The sequence below is a fragment of the Peromyscus eremicus genome, chromosome 9 (genome assembly GCF_949786415.1).
Source record: "Peromyscus eremicus chromosome 9, PerEre_H2_v1, whole genome shotgun sequence".
Classification (NCBI taxonomy): Eukaryota; Metazoa; Chordata; class Mammalia; order Rodentia; family Cricetidae; genus Peromyscus; species Peromyscus eremicus.
Window position 1 is genome coordinate 69,063,412 of NC_081425.1, and position 18,734 is coordinate 69,082,145.

General features: G+C 40.9%; 1 pseudogene and 1 gene segment (V, D, J or C); both read right to left on the reverse strand.

The window, feature by feature from the left end:
* Nucleotides 1-3,266: 3,266 nt before the first annotated feature.
* Nucleotides 3,267-11,417, reverse strand: LOC131919002 (T cell receptor alpha variable 9-1-like; annotated as a pseudogene).
* Nucleotides 11,418-17,719: 6,302 nt separating this feature from the next.
* Nucleotides 17,720-18,222, reverse strand: LOC131919004 (T cell receptor alpha variable 8-3-like). The segment is given in 2 exon segments: nucleotides 17,720-18,057; nucleotides 18,177-18,222. Coding segments are annotated over 2 exon segments (384 nt in total).
* Nucleotides 18,223-18,734: the final 512 nt, after the last annotated feature.

Sequence of the window (18,734 nt, forward strand, 5' to 3'; positions counted from 1 at the left end):
AATTCCAGTAAATGGCAATATACAATATCAGTAGTTTTTCTGTACACCAACAGCATATGTGCTAAGAAAGAGAATATGGAAACACTCCCATTCACAGTGGCTATCAAATAGGTCTAATAATAAACCTAACCATGGAGGTGAAAGGTCCCTACTCTATAAACAAAACTTACATGAAGTAAGAGATTGAGGAAGACACTAGAATATGACAATACTTATCATGTTCAGGGATTGGTAGAAACAGTATTATAAAAATGACCATTCTACCAAAAGCAATTCATAGATTCAGTGAAGTCCCAATCAAACTCCCTATAACGTTCATCACAGAAATACAAAGAAAAAAAAACAGTTCTAAAATTTATATGAAACCACAAAAGGGTCAGGATAGCTAAAGCAATCTTCAGCAGAAAGAATAATGCTGGTGATGAAGGCTTACCACTCCAGATTTTATATTGCTAGAAGTTTCTGAATTTCAGGTTTTACATTGAGGTCCTTGATCCATTTTGAGTCAATTCTTTGTGAAGGTGATAGGGTGTGGGTCCAATTTCATTCACAATTATATAAAAACAAGATGTTACCATTACAAAAACAAATACATAGACCAGTGGAACAAAATAGAAGACTGAAACATGGGCACATGTATCTATAACTCTGATAGCTTGCAAAGATGCCAAAAATACACATAGGAGAAAAGACAGCATCTTCTCCAAGTGGTGCTGAGAAAACTGGGTGTCCACATGTACAAGAAGGAAAGTAGACCCATATCTATCACCTAGGAAAAATAAACTCCAAATGGATCAAAGATGTAAATGTGAAATCTCAAACAATAAACCTGCTGGAAGAAAACACAGGCAATCCCAGAAGGTGAAGGGTTAGGAAAGGACTTTCTATGTGGGACCCATTTACCCAGGAATTAATGTCAACAATTGATAAAAGTGACCTCATAAAAACAAAAAGCTTCTGTACAAGCTAAAGAAATAATTGAGAGAAGAACAAACACCGCACAGAAGGGGAAAGAATCTTTCCAACTATACATCTAATAGAGGAATCTATCAAAATATATAAACAACTCAAAACAAATACGCAGTTCAAAACTGGCCATGCACCAAAATAGACAGTTTCCAAAGAAGAAATAAAAACGCCTAAGAACTGTCTGAAGGATTGTCCAACGTCCTTGGCAGTTAGAGAAACACAATTCACATACTGTGTAAGTTTACTCATACAGTTTCAGCATTTTAGGGTTTATATTAAGGTCTTTGATCCATTTTGAGTTAAATTTTTGTGAAAGTGATTAGTACAGGCCCAATTTTAGTCTACTACTATATTGAGATTTCATTCCTCCCCAGCCAGAATAGTCAAAATCAAGAAAACAACTGACATCAAATGTGTTTACAAGGGTATGGGAAAGGAGAACACTCATTCACATTGGTAGGATTGCAAACTGATGCAGCCATTATGGACTTGGCATCCTACTCCACAGGTACTTGTTCAGCCATGTCAATTGTCACTCTATTCACAATAGGTAGGAACTAGAAACAAACTAAATGTCCTTCAACAGATTAATGGATAATGAAAATATGGTGCTTGTACACATTGGAATTCTATTCAAATGAAAAGAAAAATAAAATTGTGAAATTTGCAGGTAAATGGATGGGTCTAAAAGATATTATACTGAGTAATGTAACCAGACTCAGAAAGACAAATGCCATATATAGTTACTTATTTCTAGATCCTTTCTCTGAATCTTCAGATGTGAATATATCATCCGGAGCAACTGCAGATACCAGGAGAGTAAAAAGAAATCATGGGGATCAGTAGAACAAGCTCTTTAGAGGAGAATAGTAGGATGCAGGAGCTATGAAGGAGAGATGGGTAAGGTGGGGTAATCCTCTACCAGATGAGGGGGGGGTAAAGGAAGCATAGTTGGGGAGAGAGGGAGGAGAGATAAACAACACTAAGAATGTTTGAAAAGCCATAGCGAATCATATTATTTTATGTTTACTTAAATTGCATATATAAGTACATGTGTATACATACACACATATGTTTTAAAGAAATTATGACATTTGGTGTGACAATGATTCCCACCAAAAGACAAAACAAACAAATAAACAAACTAGTGTCAGGCATATCTCTTTTTCAGTTGTTGAACAGGAGAGTCCATGAGCCTCATCACCCACACAACAATATAGTCTATTGCCATTGTCCAGATATTGAAGGAGAGACTTTTAGCTTGTGACAATTTTACGTAAAACTAGCCCGCACAAGACCCACTCAATGACTTGAAATTCATGCCTGATACTATAAGCCTAGCCAACTACACATGGCTGATGAAGCCATAACCCTCGATGAGAAACACTAATGTCATTTCCCTAAAACGGTATAATTTCTAATTGTATTCCAAATATGTAACCTTATACCCACAGATAAGTGTAGCTCCCACCCCTTGTGGTAGCTGGAATGAGAATGGCCCCCATAGGTTCATGTTTGAATGGTTTATCTTCAGTTGATAGAACTGTTTGGGAAGGATTAGGAGGTGTGACCTTGTTGGAAGAGGACTGTCACTAAGGGTGGACTTTCAGGTTTCAAAACCCCATGCTATTCTTGCATTCTCATTCTCTCTCTCTCTCTCTCTCTCTCTCTCTCTCTCTCTCTCTCTCTCTCTCTCTCCCTTCCTACCCCCTCCCCTGCCCCCACCTCATGGCTGTTGTCTTAACATGTAAGCACCCTTCCACTGCTCTAGCACCATGCCTACCTGCTTGCTGCCATACTCCCTGTCACTGGTGATCATGGACTCATCTTTGAAACTCTGAGCAAGCCCCCAGTTAAATTTTCTTTCTATAAGTTACCTTGGTCATGGTGGCTCTTCACAGCAGTACAAAAGTAACATATGTGCATATGTCTGTGTGTTTTCAAACACACACACACACACACACACACACACACGCACACATACATATGTATATATATATATGTATATATATATACATATATATATATATATACACAAAATTTTGTCAGGCATTTTAAATAAAGATAATATAATAAACTCTTAAGCAATAAATAACAAAGTCTCACTCTCTGTCCCTATCTCTCTTCATGTATTTGTCTCTGTCTCTATGTTTCTCATCACTTTGAGCCTTTCTCATTTATGATCTGAATATTGTATGTTACTTTCCGTTTCAAACAAACAATGTGACAAGTGCTTAACTACAAGACACAGGATGTGGATGGGGCTCCAGTCCCTCTAGCAAGTTTGAGAACGGGCTTCAGGTACCTGGGAAACAGTGTGTGCTTGCTGCACAGAAGTAAGTGCCAGAGTCTCCAGGCTGTGTGGCTGTGATGTGCAGGGAGAAGTGTTTGGCTTTCTTATCCAACAAAATGGTAAGTCTTTGGTTTTGCTTTCTGTCCATATTCTTAAGAATGTCTATCACAAGGTGAGGGCTCTTCCCAGCTTCTCGCTTGTACCAAGGGAAGTATGATGAACCACTGTCTGTGTAAGTGCAGTTGATGATGGCGTTGTCTCCCTCTCCAACACTCAGAGTGGAAGGCTGCTGCTCTACCTGCTCTCCACGGCTCTCCCCTGCACAGAAAGAAAACCAGAAAGGAGGAGGACAGTCAGGTAGTGCTCTGCTGGATTATTGTTGTCCACAATAATTAGAGGAAACTGTATAAAAGGGATTTTCCATGGATACCTAAAAATATACACCAAGTATTTTCCCTTGACCCCAAATCTTCAACTCACAGTCCATCCACAGGCACAAGAATAGGAGCAAAATGTGAATGGATGTCTTCATAGTTCTCCCTTCCTGGGTTCAGTGTAGAATTGCAAACTCTTGCCAAGCCAGCTTTTTGTATCTCGAGGTTGTCCCCTTTTCTCCAACAGTTAGAGTAGCTTCTTGTGTTATCTACCCAGCCAATAAGAAAACAAATACTTCAGTTCTCACCTTTTCCATCAGAATGCAATGAAAAGACCCTTCCACTTTTCACCAGCTGCGGTCTACTGCCATCTTGTGGCCACATCTCTAACTACTGAATGCTTTGAATGAATGTTTTCTTAGTAACATAGAAGTCCAACAAAGTGACCTTAGACCTTAGACAGAGTTAATATGTAGAGATTTGGGAGTGGTTCCTTACATACTACTGAGTCATTATTAGTAAACTAGAAAGAGGCACATGTTCTTGGTACTATTCAAATGTCACTATGATTCATGAACTATGTTCATGACCCCAAATCTTAAGGTCACAGTCCATCCACAGCCACAAGAATATGAATAAAATGTTAATAGATATCTCCAATGTTCTTTCTGCCGGAGATCAATGTAAACTTGTAATCTCTTATTTGCAGTCCCTTATGAACAAAGGGAATAAAAATTTAAATTCTCAGTCAAATCTCATAATTTTTCTGCACAATGGAGGGTTAAGTAGAAAAGGGGATGAGAGAGTATGGCAGAGGGGAAGGACGCATGGAGGAATGACTAACACTAAGGACTTTTGAAAACTCTGTGTGTGTGTGTGTGTGTGTGTGTGTGTGTGTGTGTGTGTGTGTGTGTAAATGAAGTTATTCTACACAGATAATACTTCTCCCAGAATCCATAGATTGCCAAATAAAAATCCCAGTACAGGTATGGGATACATCTCCTAGAGTTATAGGTCAGTGACAGTCATAGATACCCACAGAACAACGTAACCTATTTGCCATTGCACTTGGCCACCCACCAGAACTTGATGACAAGACCACATTGCTGAAGACACCACATACTTTGGTCACAGGATTAGAGCAATCAAGCCAGTACTATCAGGAAGCTTCCTCCTTACTGACTCCATTTTATAGTATCAGAATGTACAACTCAGGCTACTAGGGGAAAAAAGGCCACAACAGTCTTAACCAGCTGTGAACCCTGAGAGATACAATAATTATGGGCATAGCAAACAATGTGTATGGGCATGAGTGGTATAGAGGTTATGGAAGTGGTAAACTACTTTCTGATTGGATTTCAGGTCTGTTCCAGAGGAGAAAACTGCATGCCTGATGTTATAATTCTGGCCAAGAACCTATGCCTGTGGAGTTTATAAGCCCCAAGGGAAAATCTACTACTATTGTTTTTGCTAAATTGACATTGTATCAAACTTCCCCCTATTTTCACAATATACATAGATTAGAGTAACAGTCAATCCTAATTAGAGAAGTGTTTTTGTGCAGCAAAGAGTGGTTTGAATTAACCACTATTAATATAATATTAGAATCACAACTGGTCAAAGAGCTAAAATTAAGTGTCTGTGAAACACACAGCTATAACTACACTTCCCCAGAAGGCTCAGGAAACATTACTAAGGTTTGTATAGGGTGGTTGTAAGAGCCATAGGTCAGGGATGAAATAGTGTCTTCAGGATATGACAGAACTATTATACTTAGAAGGCCATAGTGGTGTGGTTGCTAGGAACAAGACCTGAATGTGATTAAACCAGTCAATATTGCAACATCAATGGGGGAGGGGTTGATGAGCCCCCAACCCTAGCTGAAGAGCTGTTAGTGGTTGATAGCTTCTATGGGAGAGTCAGTTTTTTTCAGTGGTATGATATCTGGCAAGTTGACGATGCTTTTGTGGGTGCCCCCACTCCCATTTTTGTGTGGGAAGCACAAATTGAACTTAATGAGTAATTTAAAAAACCTACGTGAAGTTGAGAGGAGGTGTGAAGAGAGGACTAGAAAAGAGCTTTTTGGTTTTGTTTGTTTGTTTATTGGTTGGTTGGTTGGTTGGTTGGTTGGTTAGTTGGCTTTTCAAGACAAGGTTTTTCTGTGTAGCCCTGGCTGTCCTGGAACTCACTCTGTAGACCAGAGTGGCCTGGAACTCAGAGAAATCTACTTGCCTCTGCCTCCTGAATGCTGGGGTTAATGGTGCTCATAGAATCCCTCTTCCCTCTCTGCAACTGGACTCCTAGAGCTCAGCCTGGTGATTGGTTGTGGATCTCTGCATCTGCTTCCATCAGTTACTAAATAAAGGCTCTAATGATGACAGTGTATTCACTAATCTGATTACTGGGGTAAGCCAGCTCAGGTGCCCTCTCCACTACTGCTAGTAGTCTAAGCTGCAGTCATCCTTGTGGATTCCTGGGAACTTCTCTAGCACCAGGTTTCTCTCTATCCCCATAATGTCTCCCTCTATCAAGATACCTCTTTCATTGCTCTCCCACATTGTCCCTGTTCCAGCTTGACCATCCCATTCCCTTATGTTTTCATACCCCTTCCTCTACCCTCTATTGTCCCTCCCCCACTCCCAGTTTACTCAGGAGATCTCATCTATTTCCTCTTCCCAAGGTGATCCATGCATCCCTCTTAGGGTCCTCCTTGTTTTTTTTTTTTGTTTTGTTTTGTTTTGTTTTTGTTTGTTTTTTGGGTTTTTTTGTTTGTTTGTTTGTTTTCAAGACAGGGTTTCTCTGTGTAGCTTTGCGCCTTTCCTGGGACTCACTTGGTAGCCCAGGCTGACCTCGAACTCACAGAGATCCACCTGGCTCTGCCTCCCGAGTGCTGGGATTAAAGGCGTGCGCCACCACCGCCCAGCTGGGTCCTCCTTGTTAACTAGCTTCTCTGGTGCTGTGGGTTGTAATCTGATTATCCTTTGCTTTACATCTAGTATCCACTTATGAGTGAATACATGATGGGGAAACCTACAGAGACAACCAAACCAAGCTAGTGGGAACTCATGAACTTTAGAACAACTGCTGTGGAGCCTCCATGGGACTGGACTAGGCCCTCTGCATAAGCAAGACAGTTGTGCAGCTTGGTCTGCTTAAGGGCCCCCCTGGCAGTAGGATCAGGATCTATCCCTGGTACACGAGCTGGCTTTTTGGAGCCCATTACCTATGGTGAGACACCTTGCACAGCCTTGATGTGGGCAGAGGGGCTTAGACCTTCCTCAACTGAATGTACCAGGTTTTGCTGACTCCCCATGGATGACCTTACTTTTTCAGAGGAGGGAATGGAAGGTGGATTGGGGGGAAAGACTGGGAGGGGGAAGTGGTAAGAGAGGAGAGAGGGAAGATCTGTGGTTGGTATGTAAAGTGAATAAAAATTTTCTTAATAAAGAAAAAAAGACATGTGCCACCACCACCTCGCTCAGGTTGGATATTTTTTAAAGAGACTAAACTTTTGAAATGTTTGAGTTTCAAAGACCGTAGAACTTTTAAAGTGTTACTGTCCATTATATTCTTATACTGGCATGAGATCTTGAGGAAAAACTAAAACAGTGTGCAGTTTAATAGTGATGCATTTGTGTCAAGATGATAAGGAGTGAACTTTACTGGTTAGTTTTTGTCAATTTGACACAGCTAGTGTCATCTGGGAAGAGGGAATCTAAGCTGAGGATTTGCCTCCATCAGATTGGCCTGTGGGTGTGGATATGGGACATTTTTAAATTAATGATTGATGTGGAAAGACCTAAGGAACTGTGAGTGGTACCACCCATGGACAGGTGGTGCTGGGCTGTATAGGAAAGCAAGATGAGCAAACCATGAAAAGCCAGCTAGTCTGTAGCACTTCTTCATGTCCTCTGTTCAGTCCCCCACCTCCAGGCTCCTGTCCTGAGTTCCTGCCCTCATATCCTTTCATGATGAAGGTTGCTAGTTGAAATAAACCCTTTCCTCCCCAAGTTGTCTTTGGTCCTGGAGTTTATCACAGCAACATGAAACAAATGAGAACAGTATTGTCCCTGCTCCCCCTGTGTGCAGGGACCATAGCACTCTCCCTCATCTACTACCCCACCACACCTACCATGGCAAAGTCTCAAAGGCTCAATAACTGCGGTGGTGAAGGAGGAATGCAAATTACTCAACTAAAATAGCTCCTGAGAAGCTGAGGTCTGAGAAAAGAGGATAAAAAGGCTAAAATAAAGTAGAATTAATGTTCAGTGTACAGGAAGAGAATTAGGAAATGGGAAAATGAACAAAAATAAAATATTGATAAAAATTGATGATTTAGCTACAGAAAGAAATAAAACTAAAATTAAGAGAATTCCATATCCTCATCTACTAATCATAGAGGAAAAATATTCACATCAAATAAATGCTTTTAAATTTTAACACAGATCTATTTAGCTCCATGGTTTGAATCATGATTTTTGATGAGTTGTTTGTGGCTGCATGTTTCTCATTCCTCTAGAAATGCATTTAGGAGAAGGTAGGGAATCCTCATCATCCAGGGTGTGTATGATTGCTCTGTCACCAGAAATCCTAAGGACAATGGGTCATGAAGGAGGCTACATTCTTCATGCATTTAGTATATATTTAATGTCATGGCTGGTAAACCATGAATTGTATCCTCTCCAAAACGTTTGTGTTGAAGCTAAAACCCTAAGGACCTCAGAATGTGACTATATTCAAAGACAGGGCCTTTAAAATATAATCAAGGCAGATAAGGCCAGCTCTAATCAAATGAGTCTGATGTTCACATAGGAAGTATAGATGAACATCCTCAGAGAAAAAGCATGTTTGGACTTAGGGATAAAAGGTAATCTGCAAGTCAAGAGGGAGGCCTCAGAAGAAACTTATCCTGTGAACTTCCTGATCTTGGACTTATAGCCTGGAGAACTGAATAGCCTGGAGAAATTAATTGCTGTGATTGAAGTCTGCCAGTCAGTGATAGTTTTATATGATAGCCATAGAAAACTTCACATTTTAATTCATGTTATATGAGACCAATTACAAAATCAATTTGGCATCATAATCATACAGAGAGAAAACTTTAACATTTTCACATTTTATTCCTTAGGCCCATTTTGATGCACTTGTTTCCTTGTCTTTGTACTGTGTCTGGAGGTCTAATTATCCTCATAATCTTATTCAGATTTTGGGAATAGAGTCTGGATGGCTCAGCAGTTAAAAACACTGACTGCTTTTCCAGTTGACCCAGGTTCAGTTCCCATCATGCACTTGGCAGCTTACAATCATTTGTAACTATAGTTCTGGGCAATTTGATGCCCTCTGCTGGCCTCCACAGACACCAGGTTGCACACACTGTGCACAGACATATATGAATGCAAAACACCCATACACATAGAATAAAAACAAAGATAGAGTACATATTACTTGTATTAGTTACTTTCCTATTGCTGTGATAAAATGTCACCACCAAGGCAACTTTTAAAAGAAAGAGTTTATTTAGGACCAACAGCTTCAGAGGGTTAGAGCCCATGAGGGTAGAGCAGAGGGGGCAGGCAGCAGGTGGATGAAGCAGCAGCTGAGAGCTTAGATGTTGCTCCACAAGCAAGAGGCAGAAAGAGGGCACACCAGGAATGACACTAGCAGTGTTAAAGCTAAGAAGTTCTGCCAGGCATTGTGGCACATGCCTTTAATACCAAGACTAGGGAGGCAGAGGCAGGGGGATCTCTATGAGTTTCAGGGCAACCTGCTCAACATAATAAGTTCCAGGACAGCCAAGACTACATAGAGGAACCCTCTCTCCAAAAAGCAAACAAACAAACAATAAAATTATATATCATGTTGTTAAAATTTACCCCTATGTTTACTTAAACGTTTTTCACATGGCCTAGGGAGATGGATCAGTGGTTCCGAGAATTACTGTTCTTGCAGAAAACCCGTTTGGTTCCCAGCTGTGAGATGCCTGCAACTTCAGCTCTAGGGTATTTGATGTCCTCTTCTGGCCTCTGCAGACACCTGCACTCACGTGCATGTACACACACACACACACACACACACACACACACACACACACACACTCCAAATTGTATACATTTTTGAAAAATGCTTCATGCTTCATAACTTGGTTGTTACATTTTGAGTCTGGGATACCTCTGGTCTTTTGTAATATACTACAGAAAGAAGGAATACTTTCTTCCATTAACAGGTAAATATCCATCCATTTGTTCCTACTTTTCTTCAAGGACTATGAATCTCTTTGGAATAGTTGTCCACTCTATCTAATTCATAGCCTATATTATATCTCAAGTCCACCACAATCCAAGTTTCTTTCTCCTAACAATGTCACATCCAACTTCCCTGGTGTTTAATTGAGTTTTCTTCATTTGACCTGTTAAAAGAATTGAGAACACTTATCTCTTCATCTTAATTCACTTTTTCCCCAGGACCAAAGCACCCAAGATTCAGCATCTTTTTCCTCCATGAATATCACAGCCACTGACCTATTGCACTGAAAGAAGAAAACACTAGAAACATAAGGAACAGGCTGCAGAATATGATATATTTTTGGCCAAAAGAGTAAAGGAAGCCAAATAAAAGTGTCAGGAACATATTTCCACTGAGAGTTTCTACTCCTAAATTCAGTCAAACGTAAGAATCTTTAGAAATAAGAGTAAACTATCAGACCTTGAGAGGAAGGATAAATAAACCATGTCTTACTGCACTTTACCAGGAAGATATGGAGCATGTGCAGCCTCATAAGCCATGATAATTCCATTAATGACATGAGTTGGATTCGGGGAGGATAAGAATTATAGGGGATGGTGAACACATAGACAGTTTCCTTCAGCAAGATATTTTGTATTTAAGAAATCACAAATTCAGAATAATATGGTGAGTCATTCCTAGAACTCCAGCACTCTGGAGGTGCAGGCAGGAAGAACAGGAGTTCAAAGCCAACCTCAGCTTTATAAGGAAGGAGTTCAAAGCCAGCCTGGGCTACTGGAAATCCCATCTCACAAAACAAAAAGAAAATCACGGTGGTGTGTGACTCCTTTCACACTTTCTGATCAAGCCTAAATTAAGGCATGCTCACTTCCTGTTCTCCTAATGTGTTCTTAGTGTTAATTTGCATGGTTTACACTGCAGCAGTGCCTGGGTGTGTGGTGAGTGTCAACAATAGCAGACCTTCCCCTGGTCTCTAATGAGTGATCTCAGACACACTTAGCATCAGGCCCTGCTTCTCAGAGTTTGTGCTCAGCTCCCCCTGCAGTTTGTGACACTGTGTCACCCAGAACACAGTAGTACACAGCCGAATCTGACTCTTAGACAGAGGCTTTCTGCAAGTGGAAGGAGGTGGATCCTTCATCATATGTAGCTTCAAACCCTCTGCTGCTTTCCTTCTCGTTGGCCTTTGAGACTCTGAAGAGGAGCTGTGGACCTTCTCCAGGATACTGGACATACCAGAACAGGGCTGGGTACTGCTTGGTTTCATAGGAACAGTTCACAGTCAGAGAAGTCCCTTCAGAGAGTGTGACTTGACCTTCTGTCTGTGTCACTGAGTCTCCATTGCTTTCTCCTAAAAAAAGAAATTAATAACAACAATTATTGTGGGCCACCTTGGTGGTTATCTGTATTCTGCCTCGTAGGAAAAATTGTCCTTAGAATTTACATCAATATCATAGAACAAGACAGAAGCTCCACATATCATTCCACTTACCAAACATTAAGAAGAGTACAATTGCTAGTCCAGGGAAAGAGTTCATTTTCTGAGCCACTGGAGTGTGTGAATCTTAATTTCTTAAGTTAGGAAAGGTTCAGGTTATAGTGAAAGGATGAATGTGAGCCAAGAGTTAAACAGGAAATGCCTGTGTGCTAGTAGATGCACCATCCTCCCTCCAACCCCCATTTTAGGCAATTTGCTAAGCTCAGAAGATTGTTGACCTACATTCTCAAAAGTCAGTGATGGAGTGCTACTCTGGGCTCTTTTATCTTACCTGACACCTGGTAGCCTTGGATGGTGCTTCTGTAATCTGAAGAATAGCTGTGATAGGTTTATTGGCACCTTGTATGTTGTCTTACCTGGGAACGCCATTCCATGCCATTTTCTAAGTTTCTTATGTAGCCAGTTTTGGCCATGTAGTAATCCACTGGAAAAAACAAAACACACAAGTAAGGAATGCCAACACATGTTTAATCACTACCAGATGACTTTGGAGAAAAGAGACAAACTTTTCCATTTTATTACCCTACACTTAGACAGATGTCATAAACCTAAAAGATAGCTAACAGATACTTCTTAAATTAATAAAAGAATGCTGTTTGTATAAAAGAATATCTCTATTTGAAACTATAACCATTTGTTTCACATTTGAAACATTTATCGTAAGAAACTCAACTTAATAAACATTTTTCAAGGAAAAATGAAAATTTTATTTTACATACACATTATTGAAAAATTTTAAATATTATAGGTGTTATTCAGTGATAGAGCACATAGTCTGGTATGCATGAGGTTTTGGGGGTCAGTCTCCAATACCTCAAAAATAATAAGAAGAAACCCTGTGGTCGTGGTCATTTGAATGAGAATGGTTCCTATAGGCTCATATGTTTGAATACTTGGTTCCCAGGTGGTAAAACCAGGAAGAGTTGGGAGGTATGGTTTTGCTTGAGGTTGCAAAAGACTCAAGCCATTCCCAGTGTCACTTTCTCTGCCTCGTGGTTGTGTCTCAAGATGTTTGCTCTCGGCAACTGCTCCAGTACCATGGACTCCCTGACATGCTCCCCACCGTTGTGGCCATGGACTCTAGACCTCTGAAACTGTAAGCTCCAAATAAACTCTTTCTTCTGTAAGTTGCCTGGGCCATGGTGTCTCTTCACAGCAATATAAAATTAACTAAAACAGACCCATATAACTCACATTACTAGAGAAATACAGAAATTGAGTAACTTGAATACCTATGGAATTGAGTATAATCCCCCTGCCCCTGCCATGTGATAGGCCTATGCTCACTGAGCAGATTCTGCATTATATGTAGCATCAAATTCATTGTTGTTGCCGGGTGGTGGTGGCGCACACCTTTAATCCCAGCACTCGGGAGGCAGAGGCAGGTGGATCTTTATGAGTTCAAGGCCAGCCTGGTCTACAGAGCGAGATCCAGGAAAAGACGCAAAGCTACACAGAGAAACCCTGTCTCAACAAAAAAGAAAAAAAATTCATTGTTGTTTTGATACTATGTATTTCACAGATTTTTTTTCAACTATGCTTTCTCTATAACTTTACCTGTCACTATTATTTGGATAACGAATAGAGTTTCATAAAGTTATAGTCACATAGGATCATATCCTCCCATAAATAATAGTCACACAGAACTATATTCTACCAGAGTGAGTATTTTTCTAAGGAGACTAAAGATTGATCTAAATCTCACTCTGGAAATAGGCACAAATGGCACGTCTGTGGAGGAGCAGTATGCTTTTAACAATGGAGCCACACTCCAGCCCCCACAGCTTTTGAAGTGTGTATTCACTATGGAATGGCAGTGATTGATAAATGCTGTAAGTCTCTGAAGAGGATCCAAGTTCAGTTCCCAACACCTATGCCAAGTGGCTCACAACCTGCTTTAATGGCAAAGCCAGAAAAATTTAATGTCCCTAGTCCCTGAAGGCACCCACAGTCATTAATACACACACACACACACACACACACACACACACACACAAACAAACACGCACACCCACATGCACTCATACTCACTCAAACGCACACACACTATTAAAAATAGTAATTTTTTTAAAGTTGTGAATTCTGTCATAAAGTTCCATTTTCACACATGACATCTGTCACTAAAGGTCTCCTTTTCCTGTGACAACAGTCCGCTTACTGCTTGGAGTAAGATCTACAACCTCTCCATGTGCTGACATAATCAGAATGCTTCTTAACTGAACATCACTGCATGAAGTAGGCAAATAAAGAGTCTGCATACATCACAGGAGGCTAAGGCTTTCTTTTGGTTCATAGTGGCTCTTGATTTTCTGAATTTCTCCACTGTCAACTAGAAAACTCTGTGTGTCTGAGTACAAAGTGAAACTAACTGTATTGGTTGTTATATTAAGGCAACTCCATGTAGTTAAAAGGGAGGTTTATTTTGTGGGGTGACTTACAAGTAAAGGGATAGGTTACAGGGTCCAGGAAAGGTGTAGCACAGTCCAGCAGTGTTCTCTGGAGAACTCTGCTCTATCTCCTCCTGCGTCCAGGATCCAGGAACCAAGAGAGCTGGCACATCTGGATCTCAGGCCTTAAGGGCTCCTGTCTCGGCCCCGCCTTGTAGGCATGACAGTTACTGGAGTCTCAGTGCGGGTGATACTTCCAGGTCAAAACTGGAACAGCTACCCAAAACAAAATTGCACAATATTTAGGAGGCAGAAAGAAGAGACCAGCCATTATCTTCTGAAGATCATCATTGCACAGGGATGGTAAAAGAGACTGGGTACTGTGTGGTTTCATCTTGCTCTTGTTTTTCTCTAGTCCCATCTAAAAACAAACAAACAACTCCACAGTGTATAAATGACCATCACTGCAATACGCCACAGAAACTAAACATACCATGTAACCGATCACAAAAACAGAAACCAGAAAATCCCGAAATTCATCACAACTCACAGTAACTATGATGCTGCAATCTTTAAGGACTTGTTATTATCACGTTTGTCTCCAATAAAGGATTCTTGCTTTTATCTAGCCATAAATAATTTAATCCTAAGACTCTTTCTATGTATTTGCCTCCTAGGTCCATCTTTATGTTAAAACTTTTCACTGAATTATTCTAGTATCCAACCTTGAAAGTGGCATTTGAGTGCAAATAGTTTAATTAGGAAATATATGCAGAAATGAGGAGGGGTGCTAGGGGACCATAAAGGGAATGAGGACAGAGTGGCTCTTTTACACTGTTGACAGGAATGAAAATTAATAAGAGCATCTTTAGGAGCAATGTGACAACCACAAGTAGTTTTTATTATATTCATTCATTTATTTATTTATATGTATGATTGTGCACACATTACCAGGGCATGTAGGGATCAGAAGTCAATTTGTGGTAGTCTTTTCCCCCCCATCCACCATGTGGATTCTAGAGATTAAAGTTGGGGTGTCAGTGTTGGTGACAAACACCTTTACCCACTCAGCCATCTTGATGGACCTCATGAGGCAAGTTTTTTTTTTTTGTTTTGTTTTTTGTTTTCGAGACAGGGTTTCTCTGTGTAGCTTTGCGCCTTTCCTGGAACTCACTTGGTAGCCCAGGCTGGTCTCGAACTCACAGAGATCCGCCTGGCTCTGCCTGAGGCAAGTTTTAAAAGTGCAAATTCTATAGGAGAGCAAACCTCCAAGGGTGTAAGTCTATGCTCTGCACATATAAACAGAGAAATAGATAGTGTTGGGGACCGACTCCAGACAGCTGTGTCCTTACTTTATCAAGCCTTACAAAAGCAGGAAGTTCCTGGCCTAACTGTGGGCTGTACAACTTCCTGGAGTATGTGCTAATTAGCCAGCTGCAGGGGCCTGGGACCAAAGCGACCTCACTCTCCCTTAGGAATTTTCCATCCTTCTCTCCATGCTTCCCCTGTTCCTCCTCCCTGCCTGAAGCCCTGTTTATAAGCCTCAACACCCAGTCAATAAACGAGACCTTGACGCAACTCAGACTGACTTTGTCTTCCTTTACGCGCCTGGTCTCCTTTCTCTCTCACCCCCATTGATCTTTCAGGAGGTGCCTCCTCGGGTCTCATCAAATAACCTGGCTCGCGGGACCGGGCAAGATAGAATTATATTACTGGTAAGGTCTTTGTAATGAAAGCATGGAAATGCTTCCTTGAACCGAGGATTAAAAAATCTTTTCTCTGTCATGAAAAAAATTATGTTAATTTTCTAAATTTCTCTTAGAAACCTGGTCAAGATAAAGGTCAGTGGCAACACTCTAAACATTGCTATGGTATTATGATTCTTATTTATAAGGTGTATCTGGACCGTAAAGGAATTGTGGACACTCAAAAATCATATCTCTGTGATTGTTGTAACTGTAACAATAAGTATTGGATCCGGTTTGGAGCATGCTCCTTCTAAGTCCAAGTGGCCTGTTGGTATTGGCCCTTCTTGGCTGAACACTTGACTTGCGACGAGATGTGGCAAAGGCTGACACAGGAAGCCTGAGCTGTGCAGAGGGCTGAAGCACCACCTTGGAAACATGACCTATTGACCTTTGTGAACTCAGCTTCTGACTGAGACTTCCATTACTTCTGCTGGCGCTCCCCTGCTCAAATACCCGTCAAAAGTGACATTTTGCATATTCCTGATTGAGATAGTACACAACAGCTAAACACAAAGAAATAGATTATTACAAATATTCCATGTCTCCAAATTGTTTTAGTAAATACAGCAAACTCCACAACCATGCATACAATGTTTTATTTTTGACATATATTAAAAAAACACAGAGATACCCTATATTAACATACACACAAATATTAGAAATGCAAATTTAGTAAACAAAGCTCATAATCTTTGTTTACAGGGAACTAAAGGGAATAACATTGAGGAGAAAGGCAAGAACAATGACAATTTTATTAGTAAATATTTTACATTTTAATTGAAATTTTACATTTGAGTGTAACAATATTAATTTAGAGAAATATACTTAAAGGCTGTTGTAATTTGTTCAAATAGCAAATACAACTGTCTAAAGCTTTGAGGTTTTCCACTTTCTCACTTGTGCATTTATGTAACATTGTTACACTTACAGAAGAAGAAATGATACTTCATTGCTCACACATGATCGTGGGCCTCAGTTGTACAAACAGCATTCCTGTGAGGTTCCAGCTCTTCTTGCTCCACCCAGTATCAGTGAGTTCCAGAAAGGAAATGCATTGCTGAGCTGAGAGCCTAGTTCCCAAGATAGTCTGTCTCAGATGAGCAGACAATGTGGGAATAAGAGACTGCAGACTTGTCTGTAGCCCCTTGTGACTGCACAAGATTCCTTACCCCAATCCACTCTATAAACTCTAAATATTCCCCTCCCCTCTGTATAGATCCCCATTTCCCTTGAGAGATTGTCTGTCCTTCAATGTCTGAAACAGTTTCATCTGTTGAGGTCAGACTCTGGTCCCTTTCCTTCCTTCTGTCTCTATTCTGTGCTCCAAAATCTAACAAAGATCCATGGGCTGGATTAAGGATGGCATCCTAGCTCTCTTTCTGGTTTCCATCACAAGACAGCCTAACAATGATCACTTAAACGGAACCTAACAATTCCAAGTCACAGTCCACCATAGCATGGAAGTCACAGCAGTAGAAGCTAGAGTCAACTTGTCACATCACATCTGCAGTCAGGAACAAAGAGCATAGAATGTATCCTTCCGTACCCTGTTCTACTCACTCTCTCCACTTGACTCAGTGTGCAAGGCTAAACTCTGGAAATGGTGCTGGCCATGTTCAGGCCGTGTCTTCCCACAGTGATTATTGTAATCTGACACAGACCTGCTCCCAAGCCAACCTAACCCAGATGAGTCCTTATTGAGATTCTCTTCATGGTCATTCTGCACTGAGTCAAGTTGACTAAGCTAAGCGTCACAAATGGAGAGTGTATCTGAGGCTCTTGAGGCATTGAGTGCAAGCTATTACACTTCCTTAACACTGCCCTTCTGTCTGAAGTAGAAAGAAGTCAACACTTCTCCCTCTAGTGCACACTATGCAGGCGTCCACTGCGGTCATTGTTTATGTGGAACTGAGCTCTATCTTCAAGTATCCTGAAGATAACTGGTCAGTAGAAAACATTCAGGAAGTCCACAAAACAACCAGTAAGGGAGCAACCATATCTCAGGCATCATTTTAAACTTTTTACCCTGATATGTCACCTTTCAGGGGATCAATGACTAGATGTCTATACACCTCAGATAGGGCACCAGTGACAGACCAAAGTAATGATTCCAGAGAAGTCTGACTTAGAGAACTGAGAAGTTTATTTGAGTTACTTACAGGAGCATGGATGACTAAAGTCAGGCAGCTACAGTCCTCCCCAGCATCTCACAGGTTTGTGTTCAGTTCCCCCTGCAGCCTCAGACACTGTGCACTCAAAGCACAGAAGTACACAGCGAAATCGCTCAGGTGCACAGAGGTCTTCTTCAGGTGGAAGGAAGATTTACTCTTCTGAAACTCAGCCTCAAAGCCATTCACTCCATGAACCACAGGATCTCCTGAAAAGTACCTGAGGAGAACCTGAAGTCCTTGGCCACGATGCTGCACGTACCAGTAGAGGTAAGGAGCTCCACCGTAGGAATAGTTGCATCTGAGCGCCACCGGGTCTCCTTCAAAGACAGTAACATGGGCATCAGGCTGGGTAACTGACTGTGCTTGGACATCTCCTGCAAAATCAATGATAAATCAGTAAATGTGATGCAGACTTCATGGGGAAAATATTCTTACTAAAATTCATGTGGAAAAAAACTGAATCGTGTGCACCTACAAACAATATTTTACTCACCTGGGAAAAAATGTATCCCCAGGAATAAGATAAGGACTAGAAGCATGGCTGAGCACTGGAAACACTTCTGGTGTCTTTCTGGAAGAGCTTGGCACATGCAGGAAAGCAGCTGCAGTTCCCAGTTCTTGAAGACAAAGGGCACAAAGTTGTCTAGACACCTTCCTTGTTTAGATAAAATTCTAAAACAAACAAACAAAACCCTGCAGGAGTGGTCCTGGTCCTGGAAACTTCCTGGCCTCTGACTGTCTTCACTCATCAGATGTTCTAACAACTCTACAAGATGCAGGGAGGGACTGAGTTGAAAGTGGGGATCAACAGCAGAAATGGAGGCAGCTAGTCTGTGCAACGTTGCCCTCTGGCGGCCAGTGCAGGATAAAGACTCTGAAGCAAATTCATGTGTTCTTTCTGTCTACAGCACACCTTGTGTTTCTAAGCTAATCTGTGCTATGTTGAGTCCTAACCTAATGGAAAATAGACCATGCAAAATTAAGGGCAATTTTATTTTGAAAAAAAAAATGGATCATATATTAAAACTATTAAATTTGGAGACCATTACCA